This window comes from Ceratotherium simum, chromosome 32 (assembly GCF_057802395.1).
Source record: "Ceratotherium simum simum isolate JZ-2026a chromosome 32, ASM5780239v1, whole genome shotgun sequence".
In the NCBI taxonomy this organism is placed as follows: Eukaryota; Metazoa; Chordata; class Mammalia; order Perissodactyla; family Rhinocerotidae; genus Ceratotherium; species Ceratotherium simum.
Window position 1 is genome coordinate 7,613,510 of NC_141931.1, and position 24,068 is coordinate 7,637,577.

At 36.5% G+C, this 24,068-nt stretch overlaps 1 protein-coding gene across 4 annotated transcripts in view; it reads left to right on the plus strand.

The window, feature by feature from the left end:
- MPP7 (MAGUK p55 scaffold protein 7) overlaps positions 1-24,068 on the plus strand; it is a 264,230-nt gene that overhangs the window by 75,959 nt on the left and 164,203 nt on the right. For all 4 annotated transcript variants that reach the window (XM_087420720.1, XM_087420721.1, XM_087420722.1 and 1 more), the window contains one exon: positions 1,046-1,207. In XM_087420720.1, coding sequence (XP_087276846.1) covers positions 1,171-1,207 — 37 coding nt within the window. In that variant the 5' untranslated portion in view covers positions 1,046-1,170. The remainder of the gene's footprint in view (positions 1-1,045; positions 1,208-24,068) is intronic.

Genomic DNA, 24,068 nt, shown 5'->3' on the forward strand with positions numbered 1-24,068 from the left:
AAAATGTAAATGCAGTGTATTTTCCGTTATTAGGCAGCAGTGGTCCAAATTTAAACCACATGGGCTCCTTCTAGGTGTCAGGCCAACGTAAATTTTAATCTTGCTACTTTCTTTTATGTTTTCATTTTATAATCTCGTTACCTGAATTAAGCAACCCCAATCATAATAGCCAGCATTAATTATTTTCTTGCCATGTGCCTGACGCTGTGTTCTATGCCTTAGCGTAATTATCAAACAATTTAAAATTGCTATCTCCATTTGCATATAAGGAAGTTAAGGTTTAATAAGTTTAAATAACTTGTCTAGGATCACAGAGCTAGCAGGATTAGACATTAGGCTAAACTCTGGATCCCTTGCTCTTAGCTGCTATGCAATAGTGCCTTTACTGCTTATTTTGGGATAAACATTAGTTAAAATAGTTATTGAAAAAGATTGATATTTTCCAAGATATGTCAACGTTTAGTTTTCACTAAAAGAATTTACTTTTGTAGATTAGCTTGGATTGTTAGGTTTAGATTATTGACACTTCTCAAAGTCTATAATAACATCTTGTTTCAGCTCTAGTATTCTTTCAAGGTTGTTTGCAGTTTTCAGTAGAGAACTTTGCAGTTGTCATATTAGGATGAACTATTTTAAAAATTACAATTGGTTATAAGTTGTTGCCAATTGATAGAGTCTCCGTTCTACATTTGGAATTACAGCTTAGAACTATAACAGAAGGAAGGAATTTTAGAATGGCATTGACTTACAAAAGCTTCTTTAAGTTCTCCATCTATGTAATTCACAGTTCTCAAACCAACTGTAAAACTCTTTCAGGAAGCTTTGATACATGCATGCAGAATTTTCATGTTTTTAGTTAGAAATCTCACGTCAAAATAAAAAACTCTTACACTTAATATTTGTATGTGGTCTGTAGAAGAAATTCTGAAGAATTGTGATCTTTCTGGTGGTGAGTTGGATTAAGAATTTAGAATTAGTTGCAGAATGTTGCAGTCCGTAACCTTCCTTATTATTACTATTTTTAAAGTGTTCCTTTTCTTCGTAGAAACGGCCTGCCTGGCACATAAATCCCAGTAGACAGCGTGGCTGCAGGCCGTCGAGCTGGAATTCCCTGCGGCTTGCTGAGCTGAGCGTGTTTGGAGTGTGGCGTCCCAGCCTGCAGCGTGCGTCATGCCAGCTTTGTCCACAGGTTCTGGTAGTGACACAGGTATGTGAACCCAAGAGGGGCAGTTTTCCTTCATCCTTGCTGAAATTTTCTTGTTCGCAGTGAAAAACAGCATCGCTCTAAGCAAGTGCAAACAGATCATGCTTGCTTTTCTGTCAACAACATGAGGGTGTAATATCAACTTGGACGCATCGTTCCAAGATAAAAAATACCGCAGGCCATTGAGGGACTGCTGTCTCCAGGTAGTGATGGCTTGCACTGATGCCCTTGTACTGTCTTGCCTTTTGGAATAATGCCATGCATTTAAATTTCTAAAACAACTATTAAGTATTTTAAACATACAGTTCAGTATACCGTGATACTCATGTTACCCTCTACTCGGATTGAGTGACGGATAGAAACTCTTTGCCATACTTACTTCGACCTCTCACTTTTTTGCTTTAAGAAATAAAACTTTATCCCTACTGCATTCTTCCATTTTCTTTCTTCCTGTCACCAGAGGTAAAAACTATTCCGAAGTTGATACATGTCATTAAGTGATTCGATTAAAGCAAACGTATTTCCCCTTATTATCAGTTGTAAGACTTAGTGATATTTAGAATAAAGATTTCCAGAAAGGGAAAAACACCCCTGCATGTATGTATGTGTAAAATCCCCTCCTTCTGGCCTGTTGCAGGAGGTGGGTGAGGGAGGTCAGTGCCCCTTTGAAGTCCTATTCTGGGGTTCCCCAGAATCAGCACTTTTAAAAAATGTAGATTCCTGGACCTTTCCCAGAACTATTAAAACAGAATGTAAGTGAGGTTGGGGAGCTATGCGTTGCGTTTATAAGACCCCTCAAAAGAAGTGGTGGCATAGATGTGACTAAAAAGAATGTTCTGTGTTGTGCTGAGCATACTGATTTTGGTTCCGTTAATACCATTCTATAACCAGCTGAGGTAGCTGTCTCAGACTGGACAGTTACTGTCACCATAATTTTAAAAAGGCTGAATCACAAATTTGATTTTGTGTTATATTACATTACATTGGCATTTTCATTTGCACTATTTGTAAATATTATCCTTTGCTATTTTAAGCATATCCGTACTTATATTTTGGCAAGTTTTGCTCATCTTTATCCATCAAGAATGATTGTTTTTCCACTGTGATTTACACTGAGGATTAGTTTTTCTTAGGAAGTGATTTTGATTTTTAAATAGCATAAATTATTTTTTTCTCAAGACATTAACTTGGAGGCCAGCTCCTTCGGAAAAATTTTTTTGTTCTTTTTAGTTTTTATATAGTACCACATTATGTTCTACTATATAAAATGAATGATTTAACTTTCCATAGTGGTTTGGAAAATTATAGATAAAATTTATTTGCACCATAAATTTACTACCGTGTGTAATAAGTTTTTGCCTTGCTATTCACCAAAAATGCCTTAGTTTAATTGAATGCAAAATATCATTGCTTCCATCTCACCTGGGGAATGATTAAAATGGAGTCTTTATAGTTTACAGGGCAGTTTAGGTGTCAGTCATGAAAAATAGCATGAGCTATTTAGAATTTAAAAAGGACTTTTCCACCCATAGCTGGTTCACTTGGTGCAAATCTAAAATGCCTATGTGACTCACACCTGGCATTATGATATTTTTTGACCTCTATGTCCCAACAAGGTTTGACTCAGGCAGAGAAGACGTGCCTGTTAGAATAGTCACTCCAGTTAGGGAAACCCCAGCGTACAGCGTACTCATCAGATGCTTATGGTTCCCTTGTAGTTCCTCTCAGACCAGATGCAGTTTACCAGTCAGGGGTCATTTCTACCGTGAGCAGTGTTGCCTAGCAGTGTCGTTGCTGTTGTTCCATTGTCGGGTCTCCAGGGGGAACAGAGTTAGGGAGCATAACTGAAGGGCAGATGCTTCTGCAGCAGGGCACGGCCCCCGGCTAACAGTGGCCTCAGTACTCGTGGGAAAATACTTTCAATGTAAAACTGCCACCACTTCTCCCTCTTTCCTTTTTATTTATTTTGCTAAGAAAAAAAAATTTTGATTATACAAGTGATACATAAAAACATTCTTATTGTCAAAGATGCATAGATCAAAAAGGAAAGGAATCCTTACTACCCACCCTTCTCCTTCCTTCAGTCTCATTTTCTTTCTCAGTTTGATGAGTATCCTTCAAGAATTTTCTGTACATTAAACACTTACATATGTATCTACATAAATATGTTTTATGTCTTTTTTTATTTGTTAATCACAGATTCTGTCATACTCTATGGATTGTTGTATAACTTTCTACACCAAGTAATGTGTTTTGGAGAAGTATTTCCATGGTGTGTGTGTGTGTATATAAATGTGTTTATGTATATTTTTATATCTATAAACATATCTATATATCTGTCTCTACATACATCTATATATCTACCTCATTCTTTTAAACTAATGCATAATTTTCCATAGTGTCACAATTTAGTGAACCAGACTACTGTTAATGAAAACCCTAGTTTTGCTTCTTTTGTAATATTTTGGGAGAAAAGACCTATATATTTAATGGATGTTATCAAATTGTCCTCCAGAGTGGTTAAACCACTTAATCTACAGACAGTGCATTCAAGATCCTTTCCCCCACATTCTTGCCAATTTTCAATGTTATCAGTCTTTATAATTTTTACCAATCTGGTGGGGGAAAATGTGGTATCTCAAATGTTAAGTGTGTAACACTACTGACATTAAGCATGTTTCCATTTGTTTAATGGCCATTTATTCCTCTGCGATTTTCCTATTCACATCCTTTCCCCATTTTTCTATTGGTTTGTCATTTTCTTATTTATTTGCAGAATTTCTTAAATGTTTCTTTTTTTTTTTTTTAATTTATTTTATCCCCCAAAGCCCCAGTAAATAGTTGTATGTCATAGATACACTAGATACACATCCTTCCAGTTGCTGTACGTGGGATGCGGCCACAGCATGGCCGGAGAAGCAGTGCGTCGGTGCGCGCCCGGGATCCGAACCCGGGCCGCCAGCAGCAGAGCGCGCGCACCTACCCGCTAAGCCACGGGGCCGGTCCTGCAGAATTTCTTTATTTGTATTTTGTATATATTAATCCTTTGGGTCATTTTAGGTTGAACGCCATTTCTTCTGGTCAGTCATTTGTCCTTTTCTCTTCCTTATTAGATAGTATCATTTCTTTTGTAGACGTTGAAAACTTTCGTGTAGACCAATCAGTCTTTTCTGTATGGTTAATGCTTTTTTTCTTCTGCTTAAGAAGGCCTTTCCTTCCTACTGCAAGATTATGAAGATATTCTCTAAGATTTTCTTTTAATAACTTAAAAAATTTGGTTTTACACATTTGGAATTTTAGTCCAACTGTAATTTGTATATGGAGTGAGGCAGTTATCTGATTTTATTTCCCACTCGAACAGCCAGTAGTCCCAGAATCACTTATTCAATAGTCCATCCTTTTGATGTAAATTTGTAATATTCTCTCTGTTGTATACCAGCATTACATATGTTCTGTGTTTTCTTTCGTGGATATTGTGATGTGTTGATCTTATTTTTTTTAAAAATTTTTAATGGACTTTGTTTTTTAGAGCAATTTTAGATTTACAGAAAGATCATGAAGAAATACAGAGAGTTACAGCATACCTTACACCTTGTTTCCCTGATTATTAACATCTTACCCTAGTTTGGTACATTCATTTCAATTAGTGAGTCAATACTGATACATTATTGTTAACTAAAATCTATACTTTATTCAGGTTTTCTTAGTTTCCCCCTAATATCCTTTATTTTTGTTCCGGGATCTCATATTACATTTAGTTGTTGTTGTCTCATTAGGCTCCTCTTGGCTGTAACGGTTTCTCCGACTTTCCTTGTTTTTGATGACTTGACAGTTTTCAGGAGTACTGGTCAGGTGTGTTGTAGAATTCCCCCTACTGGAATTTGTCTGGTGTAAAGTCCCATAGTCACATCGCGGTACATACTATCAACTTGATTTAAGGCTGTTGATGCTGATCAACTGGCGGAAGTAGTGTTTGTCAGGTTTCTCCACTGGAAAGTTACTCTCTTTTCCCACCTTTTCCTTACTGCACTCTTTGGAAGGAAGTCTGTATGTGCAGCCCACACTGAAGGAGTAGTGTGCCATGCTCCCCCTCCTTTAGGGTGAAGTATCTATATAAATTATTTGGAATTCTTTGTCTCTTCTTTCCCATTTATTAATTTATTCAATCATTTATTCGTGTCAGTGTGGATTCATGGATGTTTATTTATACTGTGGGTTAGAATCCAATACTACTTTATTTTGTTGCTCAAATTACTCCAGCTTTGGCTGTTGGGAGCTTTCACTTGGCTTCTTTGATATGTCTCCATCAATGTGGGCTTGTTTGTTTTTTAACAGTTCCTTACTTTTGGCGCTACAGGATGCTCCAGGCTTATCTTACTATGCCCCAGTCCTAGAATCAGCCATTTCTCTAAGGAGCCCTAGTTCCTTTTTTTGGAGAATGGGATTAGAAACAAAGATCTGGGTGATAGGTTTGCACGTTGCTACTGGAATATTGTTTCTTTTAGACCGTCTCATCTGACGGCAAAGAAATACACGTATGTACACTAACCCTTGTTTATACACACGTATATGAACATTTCTGTGTGCTATCATCTGTAACTATAAGCTAAATAGGAATTCTTCTTGATGTCTCCAACTCGAATCCATTAGCAAATGGATCGTTCTCCTTCCCTGCTTATCTGTAAAGTCCCACTCCAACCGTGAGGAACCTGGCTGCCACCATCCACCGTCCATTTTCTTAACTATTCTGTCCCAGTGTACATGTATAGCAATGTCAGGATTGTTAACCTATTCCTCCATGGGAAACAACTTTTATCTACTAGAGGGTTGATCTTATTTTTAGTGCTGGATAGTACCATTCTGTTTTTAATCTTATGGGATCATTCCTTTCCTGCTTCATACCTATGTTATTTAGTTTTTATAAATTCATTAAATATGATTTTTACAAACATCATATGTGAAATATAATATATATACAGAAATGCACATAAAACTTTTATAGTACAGTTTTAAAGGTGCTTATAATGCCAAGATCCATGTGACTACCACCTGGATCAAGAAATTGAACACCCTGAAAGCAACCTGTGTATTTCTTCTCATTTACTACCTCCTTAGAGAGGGACATAAAAAAAAAAGATTCCTATCTCACACTATACATAAAACATAGTTTATGACTTATGTAGGCATCCCTAGGCAATATGGATTAATTTTGCCTGTTGAACTTTATAAATAGAATTACATTATATGAACTTTTTAAGGCTGATGGTGACTATTTAGAATGAGAAAAAATCATAAATTGTAAATAAAAAAGTGGAAACATAAATATTACTAAATCCAGGGGAAGAACATAATATTTTTATTAATGAACTGCCTAACACACCTCTATAATGCTTTTTCGTCTGTATTTTTTGGCTGTCTACTTTTTGATTGCCTCTTCATATGCTTTTGTACTATTTTCTTTAAGAGAAGAGGAAGACAATCCAATCCAAACTCTTATGTTTTTCCTTCACTCTCACATGCAATGCTTCTGATACTAGAAGTGTGGGTTTTTCCCCCACAGCAGGCAGTTCTCAGCAGCCCCAGCTAGTTGTCTTTCAGTTCAGTTCTGATGCTAACTAGTGCGGATCCCACAGTTTAAGGGCTCAGTCTCACAAGACTCCCCACCACTTCAGACGCCAATTGCAAGTAATAGGTCTCCAGGTTACCCAAAATTTCTTTCTGATTTGGCTACAAATTGGAGGTTCCCATGACCTTCTCCTTGGATTTGATCATTTACTAGAACAGCTCACAGAGCCAGGGAAACACTCATGTTTACCTGTTTATTATATAATAAAGGATATGATAAAGGATACAGATGAACAACCAGCTGAAGAGAAACGTAGGAGAAGGTCTGGAAGGGTGCCAAACTCAGGAGGTTCTGTCCCTGTGGAGTTGGGGTGTGCCATCCTCCTGGCAGGTAGATGTGTTGACCAACCCGGAAGCTCACTGAACCCTATACTGTTGGGATTTTCATGGACTTTTCCCCATGTTTGATTATTAACTCAATCTCCAGCACCTCTCCCCTGCCCAGAGGGTGGGGGGGGGGTGCTGAAAGTTCCAAGCTTCTAACCATGCCTTGGTCTTTCTAGTGACCAGCCCCTATTCTGCAGCTATCCAGGGGCCCACCAAGGGTCACCTCGTTAGAACAAAAGACACTGCTGTTACTGAAGAAGTTCCAAGGGATTTAGGAGCTCTGTGTTAGGAACCAGGGTCAAAGACCAAATAGTAGAACGAAAGATGCCCCTAGTGCTCTTATCACTTAGGAAATTACCAGGGTTTAGGAGCTCTGCGTGAGCAGCTGGAGAAAGGGACTGATATGTATATTTTCTGTTATTTCACACAATCCTTCTTACATTACTGATCATTTGAAAAATTATTATTGATAGTTTCTATGCAAACAACATTGAGCTTCATGGAGAAATTCTGATAAATTTTACTTTGTATGATTCCCAATAAAAAGAAAAATGATGTATGGTGCATTATTGAATATATTCCTGACAGAAGAGAATTTCCATTTTGACTAGGTATAAATGAGAATAGATTCGTCTGCTTACAATTTTACAACTCTGGTGATTGGGAGACGGTTTACAAACTAGCTTCTGCCTTGGTACACCTCAGACTACTTTCAGACTTTGAGTGCTGGGTGCTACAGAATGTGGTCATGTAGTGATACATTCTCTGAGCCCGCATCTTGGTGTGTCATGAGTCAGCACAGTAGGTTGTTGGAGTAATCCTCAAAATCTTTCTCCTTGGGATGGCTCACAATAATTTAAATATGTACAACAATAATGAGTAGGTAACTGTATTCCACTGGGTAACTATATTCCCACTAAACTCAAGTTAAATTTATCTTCAATGCAACTCATCCTTAATTAGATCCCCCAAATGCCACCAGCCTTTATGTATTTTTTTGTGCCTTTTTTTTTTTTTTTGGGAGGAAGATCAGCCCTGAGCTAACATCCATGCCAATCCTCCTCTTTTTGCTGAGGAAGACCAGCTCTGAGCTAACATCTATTGCCAATCCTCCTCCTTTTTTTCCCCAAAGCCCCAGTGGATAGTTGTATGTCATAGTTGCACATCCTTCTAGTTGTTGTATGTGGGACACGGCCTCAGCGTAGCCGGAGAAGCGGTGCGTCGGTGCGCACCCGGGATCTGAACCTGGGCCGCCAGTAGCGGAGCGTGCGCACCGCTAAGCCACGGGGCCGGCCTCTGTGCCTTTTTTTTTTTAAAACTCAAGATTGTATAATGGCCCATGCTGTGTCTAGCTGTGGTTTGTTTAGTTATCATTGTTGTATAATATTCAGTTGTAAAACTGTAAAGAAAGAGGTATAAACCACTTTTTCTCCATTCTGCTGTTGATGGACATTTGGATATTTCCAATTTTTGGTAGTTATGAAGCGTTTTATTAAGAACATTCTTTTTCCTGTATCTTGGTGCACATAACCATGCAGTTCTATAGATGATATACCTAGAAGTCAAATTGCTGGATCATAGAATATGATTGTCTTCAACTTTAGCATAATGTCAATTTCTTTTCCAAAGTATTTGTACTGCTGTCATTTACAGTGCCTTTTATAGTGTGGAAGAGGTCCTGTTGCTCCATATCTTCACCATTGCTTATTATTATTAGGCTTTTAAAATTTTGCCACGCACTCTGGTGGATGTGTGGTGATCTCTCATTGTAGTTTTAATTTTCATTTCTTGATTATTAATGAGGTTGAGCGCCTTTTTATTTTGACCGTTTAGATTTTCTCTTTTGTGAACTGCCAATTTAAGTCTGTTGTTTATTTTTCTATTGCATTGTCTTATATGTCTTAAATTTTTATATTTTCTAGATTCTAGTCTTTCATCCATTTTGTTATACATGTTATAACCGTCTTCTCTTATTCTGTGGCCTGTCTTCTCATTCTTTGTGCCGTCCTCTCCTATTCTGTGTGCAGAAGTGATAAATTTCAATGTAGTTGAGCAGCATTTTCCTTTATGGTTAGTGATTTCTGTATTTAATTCATGAAATATTTAACTTACAGTCATGAAGTTATTTCTTTTTCCTTTTACATTTTTTTTTTCAGTGAGGGAGATTGGCCCTGAGCTAACATCTGTTGCCAATCTTCCTCTTTTTGCTTGAGGAAGACTGTTGCTGAGCTAACACCTCTGCCAGTCTGTCTCTATTTTTGATGTGGGACGCTGCCACAGCATGGCTTGACGAGTGGTGTGTAGGTCCACGGCCAGGATCGGAACCCGTGAACCTCAGGCCACCAAAGTGGAGCATGTGAACTTAACCACTTCGCCACCAGGCTGGCTCCTTCCTTTTACATTTTGATTTTACTGCTAGAATAGATTTTTGTGTAAGGTGTGAAGTAGGGCACCAAATTAATTTTTCCCACGTGGATATGCAGTTGTCCCACCATGACTTGTCAGGACTGTCCTTCCCCTCTGCTTGCAGTGCTGCCTGCCGTCTGGAACCTTCATTACGATGTTGACCCTCAGTGGTGAGAGGAAGCATCTTAGTTTGTAGTTCTAGATCTCAAAAGGAATTATTTCAACATTTCTTCTTTGTCATATTTGCTCTAGGTTTTTTCTATATAGGCCCTTTCTTTATTAAATTAAGGAAATTTCCTTTTATTCTTAGCTTGCAAAAAATTTTGTTTAATGACTAGCCATTGAATTTTGTCAAGTGCTTTCTATTTCTTCATTGTAATGATCATATGATTTGTTTCCTGTTAATCTCAATATAGCAAATTTCATTGATTTTTTTTTTTTTTTTTTTTTTTTGGTGAGGAAGATTAGCCCTGAGATAACATCTGTTGCCAGTCCTCCTCTTTTTGCTGAGGAAGACTGGCCCTGGGCTAACATCCCTGCCCATCCTCCTCTACTTTATACGTGGGATGCCTGCCACAGCATGCCTTGCTAAGCGGTGCGTTGGTCTGTGCGCAGGATCTGAACCTGCGAAGCCCGGGCCGCTGAAGCAGAGTGTGCAAACTCAACCACTATGCCACCCGGCCAGCCCTAGATTTTTTTTTTTGAATGTTAAACCAACTTGCATTTTAGGGGTAAACCCAATTTGGTCATAATTTATTATCTTTTTTATATAATCTGCTGGGTTTGGTCATATTTTATTTACAGTTTTTTATATCTGTGTTTATGATTGAGTTTAGCCTGTAATTTCCCTTTCTCTATAAATCAGAGGTTCTCACGACCCTCTTCTCAGGTTCAAGTAATTTGCTAGAATGGTTCACAGAACTCAAGAAAACCTGTTTACTCACTAGATTACCGATTTATTACAAAGGATATTAAAGGATATGAATCCACAGCCAGATGAAGAGATGCATAGGGCAAGGTCCCAGACAAGGGAGCTTCTGTGCTCATGGAGCTTGGGGCCCTGCATGGTGGCACATGGAAGCAGTCAGCGTGGAAGCTCTCTGAAAAAAGACAACAAAGCAGTCCTTCTCGTTTTCATGGAGGCTTCATTATAGTCCTGATTGAGTAAGTCATTGTCCCTTGGCAGTTGATTTAAACTCAAGCGCTCCTCCCCTCCCTGGAAATCAGGGCAGGACTGAAAGTTCCAATCCTCTGATCACATGGCTGGTTCTCCTGGCAGCCAGTCCCCACCCTTGATTGGGGTCCAAAAGTCACCTTCAATAACATAAATATGACACTTTTATCACTCTCAAAACTTGGGAAGTTCCAAGGGTTTTGGGAGCTGTGAGCGAGGAACTGTGGACCAAAACCAAATATATGTGAGAGGTATATTTTGGTCATCTGAAGGACCAAATATATTTTTCTTGTAAATCACAATTTTGCATTTGTTCTGTCTTATCAGATTTTCGCAGTCATGCTGGCCTCATGTAGTGTGTTGGGAGGAGTCTTTACTCTTCTTCTGTGGAAAAGTTTGTGAAAAATTGAAATTAGTTTTTACTTGAGTGGAACTTACCTGTTAGGTTACTTGGGCCTGGAAATTTTCCTTTTGATAAGAATTTTGGTGACTAATTCATTTGTTTTAAGGGTTATAAGACTAGTCAGGCTTTCTGTTTCTTGAGTCAGTTTTGGTGATTTGTATTTTTCTAAGACTTGGTCTGTTTCATCTAAATTTTCGAATTTGTGAACAAGTTGCTCATAATATTGTTATTTCATGTCACAGTTTCTGTATTAACGTGGTTTTCTTTGGTCCTAATATTGATCTTATTTGTCCTCTTTTTCACTCTCTGCTTAATATTGCCAGAGTTTTGTCAATTTTATTGCAGTCATGTGTCACTTATCGACGGGGTTACGTTCTAAGAAATACATTGTTAGGCTCTTTTGTCCTGTGAACATCATATAGTGTACTTACATAAACCTACACGGTATAGCCTACTACACACCTAGGCCATATGGTACTAATCTTATGGGACCGCTGTCGTATATGCGGTTCGTCATTGACCAAAATGTCATTATGTAGCAGATGATTCTAGTCTTTCAATTAATTATTTATTTATTTTAAATTATTTATTTATTTATTTATTTTTTGCTCAGGAAGATTGGTCCTGAGCTAACAACTGTGCCAGTCTTCCTCTATTTTGTATGTGGGTTGCCGCCACAGCATGGCCACCAACAAGTGGTATAGGAACCAGACTTGGGCCGCCAAAGCAGAGCATGCCGAACTCAACCACTAGGCCATGGGACCAGCCCCTGTAGTCTTTTTAGATATAAAACTTTTGGCCTTATTTATTTTCTCTAGTGTATATTTGTATGGTTTTTTCTTTTTCATTGATTTTTACTGTTCTTTTTGTAATTATGAAAATTTATTCATAAATTTTCAGTCTTCCTCTTTTCCTGATGTTCTTCACTTTTAAGACTGTTTCTCCCTCAGTACTGATTGTATTTCACGCCGTAAATTAAAAATATTTTCTAATTGTATTAAGGTTTTATCTTAGAATTATTTTATTGTTGGGTGTTTAGAATTTCTTTTAATATCCAAATAAGTATCTTTTTCATTTATCTTTTTGTTATTAATTTCTACCTTAATTGTTTTGTGGGCAGAAAACTTAACTTGCATTATTTCAGTCCTTTGAAATTTGTTTAGACTTACTTTATGGCCAGCTATATGGTCAATTTCAGTAAGTATTCTGTATGTGTTTAAAAAGAGGGTATATTCTACAGTCATTGAATATAGCTTTTTATGTATGCCAATTATGTTGTTTGTTAATTGTTATTCAAATATTCTGTATTTTTATTGATTTTTTTGTTATTATTTATTCTTTCAGTTACCAAGAGAAGTATTTAAAAAAATTTCCCTTTATAACTGTGGTTTTATCTTGTAGTTCTGTCAGTTTTTGTTGTATATGTTTAAATTTTTTATTAAATATAAATTTGTTATTTTACTGGTGAAGTAAGCCTTTTTAACAAATTTTACATTAAAGTATATCTATTTTTTCTGTTAATGTTTGCATGATATATCTTTTTCTATCCTTTTACTTTCAGCTTTTCTCTATTTCTAACATATTAGATGTAGCTCTTGTGAATTACTTAAATTGGAGTTTTTGAGGTAACAAGTCTTGACAGTCTTCGCTTTTGATTAGAATATTTTCAGTACAGTTAGTATAATGACTGATGTTTTAAATCTAAAATCTACCATCAAATTTGTGCTTTCTCTTCATCCTGACTCATTTAAGTTTCTTTTTCTCTTGTGTCTTCTTTTGGATTGATTAGGATTTTTCTTTTTATCCTTTTGGTTTTCCCCTCTAATAGTTTTGAAGTTATACGTTCTCTTTTTGTTCTTTCAGTGGCTGCTTTAGAAGTTACACAACATGAATCCTTTATTATAAAATCCCATCTCAATCAGTACCTTTATTGTTGACCTGGAAAATCCAAGGATCTTAGAACACTTTTACCCTATATACTTCCTCCCAACGTACATGCTATTGTGTCATCTATTTTAATTCTCTGTTAAACAAAAACAAAACAAAACAAAACCTTGGAGACATCATTGTTGTAGCTTTATACTGTCAGTATTCAGAGTTCCTCGAATATCACAATTTGCTCTGTTCCATCCTTTGTCTTACAACTCAGCGTTTTCACCTAGTATGATTTCTCATCTGCTTAAAGGAAAAATCTTTAAAATTTCCTATATTGAAGTTCTCTTGCTCTCAAAGTATTTCTGTTATTGTATCCGAACATATTTTTATTTGCCTTCATTGTTGAAAGATGTTTTTACTAAGCATAGAATGCTAGGGTGGCTGTTATTTTTTTTAAGTGTACTGAAAACTAGAAGAGTATGAAATGATATCTCTAAAATTGCTATTTAGGAGTCAGCGGTCAGGCTCTCTTTAGAAGTAGTCTGTATTCTTTGGCTGTTTCTAAGATTTTCTTTTCCTTTTTGCTTTGGGTGTCTGCAGTTCTACTGTTATGTGTCTAGGTGGGATTTCTTTATCTGTGTCTTTGTGGGAATTCTTTTGGCTTCTTGAATATGTATATTCATGTGTTTCATGAATTCTGGAAAATTTTCTATTGATATCTTTTCAAATATTACCTGTACTTCATTCTCTACCTCTCTTTTCTCTTTCTGGCATGTCACTTAAATATTTGTGAGACTTCTTCTGTATCCCTTATCTTTCATATCACTTTTCTGTATTTACATCTTTTGGCCTTTTCATTCTGTTCTCTAACTCTCACTCATTTTCCATTTTAGTAATTCTTTTTGGAGCTATATCTAAACTCCTTTACATCTCTGCATTAAGTTTTTAATTTTGGCAACATATGTATTTTTTATAAGAAGTTCTTTTTAGTTCTTTTAAAAATATTCAGCCAATGTTCAAGTTGTTTGCACCATAGATCAGTCTTGTTAAGAAATCCAGTTAACCTTATTTCGAACATCAATAGCATGATGTTTTTATTTTTAACGTGATAGTCAAGTTATTGAAGATATTGAATATATCCCTGAGATATGCCACTAAAGGAGTCATTTAAAATAATAAAAATGGACTTTATTAGTATTTTCAGTTTCATGAAAATGTTTTGTTCTCATCTTTCATTTAAAAGCTAATGTGATCATTTTCCTCCTTGATAATTTATATCTTTCATTGATAATTTATATCTTTCATTGTGGAAAAGCAAGGTCTTGAACTTGCTACTCTTTTCTTCAAATAGTTCCCCCAAACAAGTATACCTACAGCTATGAGTTGACCATATTTCTATTCTCACAGTTCCCTTCCACAGCAGATCCAGATCATGAGGCATGTGGTTGACTGCCCGCTGTTCTATGTGGACAAAAAGCAGTGTGTGAATTGGCATTTGGGTGCAACTTGTTTTTTGTAGTAGTGTACTTCTTTGTACATAGAACTTGTGCCCCTTAAAACCGAAATCAGTGCACTTGTTCTTGTCCTTGTCACAGCTTATAAATATTTATGAACTAAGTGAAAAGTCCTCTCCATGTAGTGTGAGTTTTTCAGTGATAAACAGAAAAATCAGTAAGTGGCTCTCACAGGTGCGGACTGTCTCGACTTCTGTCACAGGTGCGGACTGTCTCGACTTGTGTCATGTCGGTAGTTTCCTCCAGTGGTAAGGTCGATATCTGCCTTACCATTGGAGGTGTCATGCCAACATGACGGCAGTTACTGCTCCACATGGCAAGCCTTTGCTCTTACAAAAAGTCCAGCAGAGTCATGTGGAAATTTTGCCAGTAATTTTCATTCATTGCATATTTGTCTTTTATTTTGAGGCTCACTTTATAATCTTTATGGCAATAGTGTGACTTCTGTTTTAGTTTTAAGGAGTGCAATATTTAATAATTCCTATATAGTTTATTTTTTATTTAAAAATTTTTTTAATGGAGGTGGAAAACATATAATGTAAAATTTACAATTTTAACCATTTTTAAGTGTACAGTTTAGTGGCATTAATTATATTTACAGTGTTGTGCAAACATCACCACTATCTATTTCCAAAACATACTTCTCACCCTAAACAGAAACGGTATCTGTTAAGCAATAACTGCACTTGTCCTCCACTCCCCAGCTCCTGAAAACCACCGTTCTGCTGTCTTTAGATTTGGCCTATTTTAGATAGTTCGTGTAAGTGGAATCGTACAATATTTGTCCTTTTGTGACTGACATGTTTTCAAGGTTCATCCATGTTGTACCATGTGTCAGTACTTCATTCCCTTTTATGGTTGAATGATAGTCCATTGTATGTATATCTTGCGTTTTGTTTATCCATTTATCTGTTGATGGACACTTGGGATGTTTCCACTTTTTGGCTATTGTGAAGAATGCTGCAATGTACGTTGCTGTACAAATATCTGTTTAAGTCCCTGATTGCAGTTCTTCTGGGTACGTACCTAGGATCAGAATTTTCTGGTCATATGGTAAGTCTGTTTTTAGCTTTTTGAGGAAACACCAGACTGTTTTCCACAGTCTGCACCATTTTACATATCTACCAGCAATGTATAAGGGTTCCGGTTTCTCCACATCCTTATCAATACTTGTTACTTTCCACATTTTTTGATTACGGCCATCCTAGTGGTGTGAAGTAGTATCTCATAGTGGTTCTGATTTGCATTTCCCTAATGACTAACAATGTTGAGCATCTTTTCACGTGCTTGTTGGCCATTTGTCATCTTCTTTGGAAAAATATCTATTGAAGTCCTTTGCCCACTTTTTTTTTATTAGATAGTCTTTTGGTTGTTCAGTTTTAGGAGTTCTTTATATATTCTGGATATTAAATCCTTATCTTATTAATCCTTATTACATCTAATTAACCCTTATTAAATGCTTATCATGACTGGATATTGCGAATATTTTTTCCCATTCTGTAGGTTGTCTTTTCACTTTCTTTATAATATCCTTTAAATAATATCCTTTAAAAACAAAAGTTTTTAGTTTTGATGGAGGTCAGTTTATCAATTTTTTCTTACATTGTTTATACTTTTGGTGACGTACCTAAGAATCCATTACCAAATCCAAGGTCATTAGGATTTCACCCTGTGTTTTCTTCTAAGAGTTTATAGTTTTAGCTCTCATATTTAGATTGTTGATCCATTTTGAGTTAAATTTTGTATATGGTATGAGAATGGGTGTCTAACTTAATTCTTTTTTTTTTTTTTTTTTTGGTGAGGAAGACTAGCCCTGAGCTAACATCTGGGGCCAATCCTCCTCTTTTTGCTGAGGAAGATTGGCCCTGGGTTAACATCTGTGCCCATCTTCCTCTACTTTATATGTGAGACTCCTGTCACGGCATGGCTTGATAAGTGGTGCGTAGGTCCGCCCCCAGGATCCAAACCTTCGAACCCTGGGCGGCCGAAGCTCAGGAACTTAACCACTATGCCACCAGGCCGGCCTCTAACTTAATTCTTTTACATGTAGAAATCCAGTTGTCCTAGCACTGTCTATGTAAGATTTCATCTCTGTTTTTAGTGACTATCAATATTTATCCTAGAAAGCATTAGTTTGTGCTTTATCTGGAAACAATTTATTTGCAAAAATGGTCAGTGTCCTTTGTTTAAAATTTACTAGAAAACTTTGGTAGCTTAATGCCACTGTTTAATAGAATTTCTTAACTGATAAGGCGCTGGCGATAGGGGAAGTTGGCTCTCAGGTTAAATAAAATCTATTTCTTGTTGTGCTTTGTATTCTAACGTTGCTTTGGTGGTATATTTTTTGGTTGCCTTTGTGAAATAGATGCATTTTTAGTTCCACTTCTCTTACCACAAGTAGATTCGCTGTGTATTAAGATTGGAATCCTGTTAACTTTCTTCATTGATGCTGTTATTCTGAGGTCCATATTATCTAATAATAATGGATAGCAGGAAAAGCCCATTTAAAATTAATCCACATTAAATGGGGGATGAAAAGAGCAAGAATGATGGGGAAGTGATCAGAAGTTTATCGAGAAAAAGGAAACAGAAATTGTGACCATGTTTTTCATTTAATTAAGAACATTTCACGTTATAATTGCAACTCTGTGCTAATTCTTAGCATGAATGAAGAATAAATCCTGCTGAGTTTTTCTTTAATGGCATAATATTGCTGAACAACATTTTATAATAGCGCTTTGATGTTTCCAGCAGGATAATAAAGAGGACACTTTAATAAAAATATATGAACGCTTCAGTTTCTCCAGCTTTTCTCTTTTTTTTGAGTTTGGTATTCAAGGTGTTCCCCTTTGAAGTATAATGTGTTGAAGAAAAGACTAAAGAAAAGAAAAGACTAAAAGAAAAGACTTCCTTGGTTAACTGGCAGACCTTTTTCAGAGGCTCATTCATCGCGGTCATTGCTTATGGTCGAAGCAGTTCTTCAACATTACTTTTGTCAGCCCTGTGAAATCCTGTATGCTTGCAATGATGTTTATGGCACCAATGACATTGGAGTAATGGGTATACATTAGGTGGGAAGGGATGTTTGAATGAGGGCTAATATACATTGTCAGTTAATTAGTGAAACTATCATTATGTTTACTCTCCTTTGTAACCTGGTAACATTTGGGACTCAGATCACAAGATGGGAAACTCTTCTATTTATATTACTATTCTCAATCACTACTTTATGCTTCTGGGAACTAATTTTAAGTTTTGATCTATTTAGTCAGTTGAACATATGACTTGATATAATTGTCATGTCAAGTGTTACTTTTCCAAACCTAAATGGCAATAAGCAAATGCATGGCAGGTGAGGAGAAGAGCTCTGACAAGCGTATCCTCTACAGCAGTTGTACAGCCCACATAACAAGGATGGGGCTGGATTTCTGCCAAAATCATAATCTTGGTGCAAAGTTGAACATCAGTGAACAAAATCTTGCCAGTTTTTCTGAATTCCCGATGGAAACTGCTTGTAGGCTACGTGAGACCACTGGTCCCTGTAATGGTCAGCAGGCTGCCCCTTAAGAAACCAGAATTAATCTGCTTGCTTGTTGTATTGTACACCTGAAACTAATACAATGCTATATGTATTGTATGTCAGTTATGTCTCAATAATAATAAAAAAGAATTAATCTGCTCTCTTGCACTGTTTCCTCAGAGGCTTGGAGCCCACTTAGCAGTTTGGATAAGGCCCCTGCTCACCCCCACAGCCGTCTCTTGATCAGGAGGACATGCCATGCTAAGTGACATTTAAATTATTTTTTGGTGTTCTTCCTAAGAAATAAGAATAGTTATACTGTGAGTCTATTTTTATAGCCCAGCTTCCCATATATGTTTGCATGTATGTAATGCTGGCTAAAATTAACCAGATCACTAGGTTTTGTATTGTAATATTCTTCATTGTCACAAAAGAAATTTTGCTTAACAAAAATCTTAGCACAGTCTTGGGGTTCTTCCTAAAAAGGGTTTATTGACAGTTTGAATCACCTGTATAGATTAAGGATTGCCTTGGTAGATTTCAGATCCCTGTTGCTGTTGAATTGTTCAATATTAAAATATTCTTTTCTCTTTGGTAATAGTAACTTTATTTAGTGGGTTTATATTGCTTTTGGAATTTGTCCTTCAGAAGACATGACTTTTTTCCTTTTAGAAGACAACTTGAGGGGTGCATGGTAAGCAGTTACAGTAAAAATGGAGATCAAATCAAGAAGATGGTTTCATTCAGTATGTAATTAAATAGCTATTATATAGCTATTGAAATCTTGATAAAAATTTAAAAATATTTTATGTGCCAAAACTCACATTAAATATTAAGCTTCTCTTTCTGATGTACTGCACTTTAAACTTTTAAATTTTTAAAATACTTTTCAGGAAGCTCAAGTGAACATGTTTTAAGATGTGGGACTGACTACCTAAAGTCTGTATATTTTGCTTTACTTCTTGACAAGTGAGGATTGTAGAAAAATCACCAGTATAAACATCATGAAAGGATTTTTACGATAGCAGAAGTCTCTTAGACTGAATTTTTATAACACAATTTGAATGTAAAGAGATTATTAGGGATTGACTCCATTATGTAGGGATCTAGTTTATTTGATTTTTCCTGAAATGTTAATCCAGAGGTTCGGTGCTCTTGGTAGAATAATTTCTCACTAGTTAACTGATTTGAAATGCTACCTTTATCTTATCCTCAGTTCTTTATGTACAGCAGGTCTCTTCCTGGATATTCTCTTATGTTTCAGCAGACTTAGCTGGCCACTCCTTTGGTCTTTTGGTGGCAGGGTTTAACCCCCTGACAGTTATGATTTCAGTTACAAACGAAATTTCAGGCTATTTAAAGAAGACTTGTGTGGGCTGAAAGGCCAGGAAGCATTTAGGTTGATAGTTATCAGTTGTGAACCACCAATTTATTATTTTTAGTTCAAAGTAAAATAATAGAGCTTAGATTACTCCATTTATTAATAAAATTTATACATGGAAGTACCATAGTTAGCAGTGGTTGGGAACTCGCTCACTGACCACATTTTTTCCCCAGTGAAACAAGTGTTTATACCTTTTTGATAACATGACGTTTCTTAGGAGTGCAGCTGTTGTGTTATTGGGTAACAGATTATTCGTGGGATATCATGAAGGGTATTTCAGGGGGTTACTTGAAAAGAAATCCGTTGAAGATGATTCTGTCTATCTCCTGAACTCTGCTAAGAGCTTTTCTTTTACTTAATTGCTTATTAATTCAACTAACAGGCCTCACAGAGGATAAGATAAAGATGATGGCAGCTACTATATACTGAGGGTCACCTATAGGGCTGTTTTTGTGCATTCATCTCATTGCAGAACAGGGGAGCATAAGTTAGGTGCTAAGCTCTCGTTCTTTCTCTCTGTTGATCCTTGTAGTAGTCCTGTGGGAAACGCCTACCTCTCTTTCCACAGTGTCCTTCTGCTCAAGCAGTAGGCCACCTTCTGCTTACTCGGGTTCTGTTGCTATTACTTCTCTCCCTGATGAAGGTTAGTACTTATTGGTCTGTCCATGCTTACTGTTTAATACACTGAGTGGCAGCTACAGTAGTGTGATGAGAGTTCAGATTTAGGTTGCTGCTCTGCAGTGTAAGCTGAAGTCCTGATACACTATTTGCCGTGGTCTAACTACATGTTGTGCTAAATTTTAAATATATAATAAATAAGGAAATAAATCCTATCATACTATTAACTTCAGTAATACGGATACAGTGATTGAGCTTTTATAGTAATTATTCCCGGCTAGGAGGCCCTGGAACTGGTTAAATGTAGTGTAAATGTAATCCATTTTTCTAAAAAACAGGTATAGGCCACATTTTATACGAGTTTTAGAAGTAATTTTCATTTTCTGATGGCTTTGTCTTTTGGCTGAGTTCTGCTGAGAATCAAAGTGCTTCATTTGTACTTTGGTAGAGAGGATGCCCTGCGTGAGGCCACAGGCTGCTAATGCAAAGGGGACTACGAATTGCAACCTGTTTCAAGCTTTGAGATAGCTTCTAAAAGTGAACACTGCGTACAGGTGTATGCACTTGCCCTCTCTGAACTCGCCCTGATTTTGTGGACTTTAAGGTAATTGTACAAAATGTTATTAAGGGGGGCCAGCCTGGTGGTGTAGTGGTTAAGTTTGCGCGTTTTGCCTCGGCGGCCCAGGGTTCACAGGTTCAGATCCCGGGCGCAGACCTACACACCGCATATCAAGCCGTGCTGTGGCAGGCGTCCCACATGTAAAGTCGAGGAAGATGGGCACAGATGTTAGCCCAGGGCCAATCTTCCTCAGCAAAAAGAGGAGGATTGGCAGCAGGTGTTAGCTCAGGGCTAGTCTTCCTCACCAAAGACAACCAAAAAGCAAAAAACAAAATGTTATTAAACTGCAATAATATGATTATTTAAATTGTTTGTGTATTTAAAAACTTAGCTCGCCAAATGCTTTAATAAGTTATTTGCAGTTGAAGGAGAGTGTAAGAAAGAGAATGCTTCTGACAGGGTTGTACTGAAGTATTTTAGGAGTTTAGGTTCTTTTACAAATAAAATAGACTTTAAATGAGAAAAATCGAGGCCTGTTATGAATGGCACTGAATAGTGCTGATTATTTTACCTTTGACAAAGTGGAAAATTTAAAGCTTGGTGTATCCTATTTTATTAATATAATAAAATTTTATAGTGTTGTTCTGGGCGTCGATATATGTTCTTTAGTGTTTATTAGCCCTTGGTTATAGTAAAACGTTTTGGTCCTGTGCCTGGCTATAGTGTATAGAATGCAAATATCAAAACTAAGAAAAACAAACAAATAAGTATACATTTGTTTTTCTTTTTCTCAATTCTTTTTCTATATGATTTCTAAATATTTTGGTTACTTATACTATCTAATATGATTGAACACAGAGAACATCTTTTTTATCATTTAGCATAGGTTTATAGCTTCACCAGACTTGTTCTAATAATGAAGCTATGAGGGATATGACAAGAATGGTGATATTAAATTTCTCTAGACTAATAGTAAATTTTTCCATTCTGATGTCAGGAATGTTGAGCATCTGGAATCTGCAAGAAGAGTGAATTGTTTGCTGCAGGAACACTTTCCTCAAATCCTGAGCCATTTATTCTCTTAGGAACTACTACTGTCTTCTACAGAATATTATATTTTTACAGAAGCGGTTTTCTGGAACTGGAAAAATGTCTTCACTTCTTTATGCTTCTGTATTTTTGAAACGTTTCACATTTTAGAGACATTATTTTGAGAATGTCATATTTTAGCATTAATTTCCTTTGGTTTAATAACAGTAATTTATATTTGTCTGAATACAGTGAAAAAACAATAGAAAATAAATTGTCCTAAACAAAGATTTCTTTACAATTTATATAGATGGATCTATGATCTATACTTTGTTGTCTTTTTTCCTTGAATTTTCGGAATATCTACAATATGTATGTTGAAACCTTTTACCTTGATTATGGCATAGATGTATTTCTACAAAAGTGCTGTGGAGGTGGAGGGGAGGAATGTGTGAAATTCTGTATTAGTTTTAGTTAAAACATTTCTCAAGTCAGGAGTTGAGATTCTAGTTAGCCCTGGTTCCTGCTGGGTATTTAAAATAAGTATAAGATGGGGGCTTGCCCGGTGGCGTAGTGGTTAAGTTTGCTCATTCCACTTTGGCAGCCCAGGGTTCGCAGATTTGGATCCCAGGCACGGACCTATGCACTGCTCATCAAGCCATGCTGTGGCAGTGTCCTGTACACAAAATAGAGGAAGATAGGCACAGATATTAGCTCAGCAACAATCTTCCTCATCAAAAAGAGGAGGATTGGCACAGCAACTAGAAGGACTATGACATACAACTATTTACTGGGGCTTTGGGGAGGGAAAAAAAAAGGAGGAGGATTGGCAATAGATGTTAGCTCAGAGCCGGTCTTCCTTAGCAAAAAGAGGAGGATTAGCATGGATGTTAGCTCAGGGCTGATCTTCTTCGCAAAAAAAAATTTAAAAAAAAAACAAAAAAAGAGGAGGATTGGCAACAGATGTTAGCTTATGGCCAAACTTCCTCACCAGAAAAAACAAAAAAAGGAAGAAAAGATAAAATAAGTATAAGTGCATATAAGTTTCCTGTTATTATTTTTTTTTAATTCTAGCCTTTTTTTTTCTTTAAGACAGCAAAAAATTTTCCTCTGTTTAGTAAATTTTTGCTCTGAAATAGACTCTTCTGGGTCCTGATTTTTTTTGTTCCTTACGTTTTCCTCAATACTATATGTAGTATTGCTGATGCTGAGTTTGACCATATGGCAGTGTCATTGCCTAAGATATGGGCTAGATTCTTTGTAGAACGCTTCATATTAGGTCTTAGTACTGTCTTAATGTTCTGTGAATACCTAATATATGTTTATAATTCAATAGTTTACTTAAAATGAGATATCTTCCTTCCCCCCAGTTTAGTAGTATTAGCTAGTAATCTTGTACATATCTGCCTCACCTAGTGTTCCATCATCAGCTCAGACTAAACGTGGAACCCATGAAGCTGCACGTCCTCCTTCCACACATGATTTTGTTATTCAGGTGCATGGGTACATGGTTTTCCAAGTGTGTGAATAGTCTTAGTGTCATATTGATCCTTTAATCTGAAGATTCATTCCTCTACTACTAAATATTCCACCCCTCCCCCAACATCCCACCTTCCCAGCTTCCCTTCCTTTTTATCACGCTGCTCAGGTGACCATAGCCACTTCTCCATCAGACTGTTGGAGTCTCCTCTCTACTGATCGTTGCTACTTTGAATTATCTACTCATCACTTCGATTTGGCCCTCCAGTAACTTTAAATTGCGTTATGCATTGTTATTTTCATTCAGGCTTCAGTCTACCTAAGCAAGTATGAATCGTCTTCAGTCCAGTATGAGTTAGTAAAATCACAGTTCACATCCTGTGTCTGCCTAATTCTCTTGAGGCTTTCTGAGCCACAGCATTTGCGTAAGTTAGAGGCTTTTACTTTTTGCTTTGCCCTTGGGTTGCTTTTGTTGTAGTGCAGATGGTGTGTCTATGCTTGATAGTATTCTTGATGAAAAGACAGTTTTCTATTGTTTGACAAATGTGACAACTCTGCTTATTTTCGTCTTTTACAAAGCGTTATGACCTTATCTCATCTAGGTAGGAAATAATGTTTCCTGACTTCTTTTTTCTTCATTACTTCTTGTTCCCTTCCCCCATTCCACCTAAATGATTCAGAAGATAATTTTTATGATAAAGATGAATTTTGTGAAATGGTCCATACCAAATGGTAAAGCCTTTTTGTGACGTTTTGGTATTAGTTCTTGACTGATAGAGTTTTTCTGACTTCTGAGAATGTTGTGTCCTTGTGTAAAGGATGTCGTTATTAAGTTTCAAATCCCAGAATCATTTGTATTCCAATAGAACTGTATAACTTTGAAGTGGAACAGAAAAGTCTATCAAAAAATTTTATGCACTAAACTGTAAACAGGAATTTGTAAACAAGAAT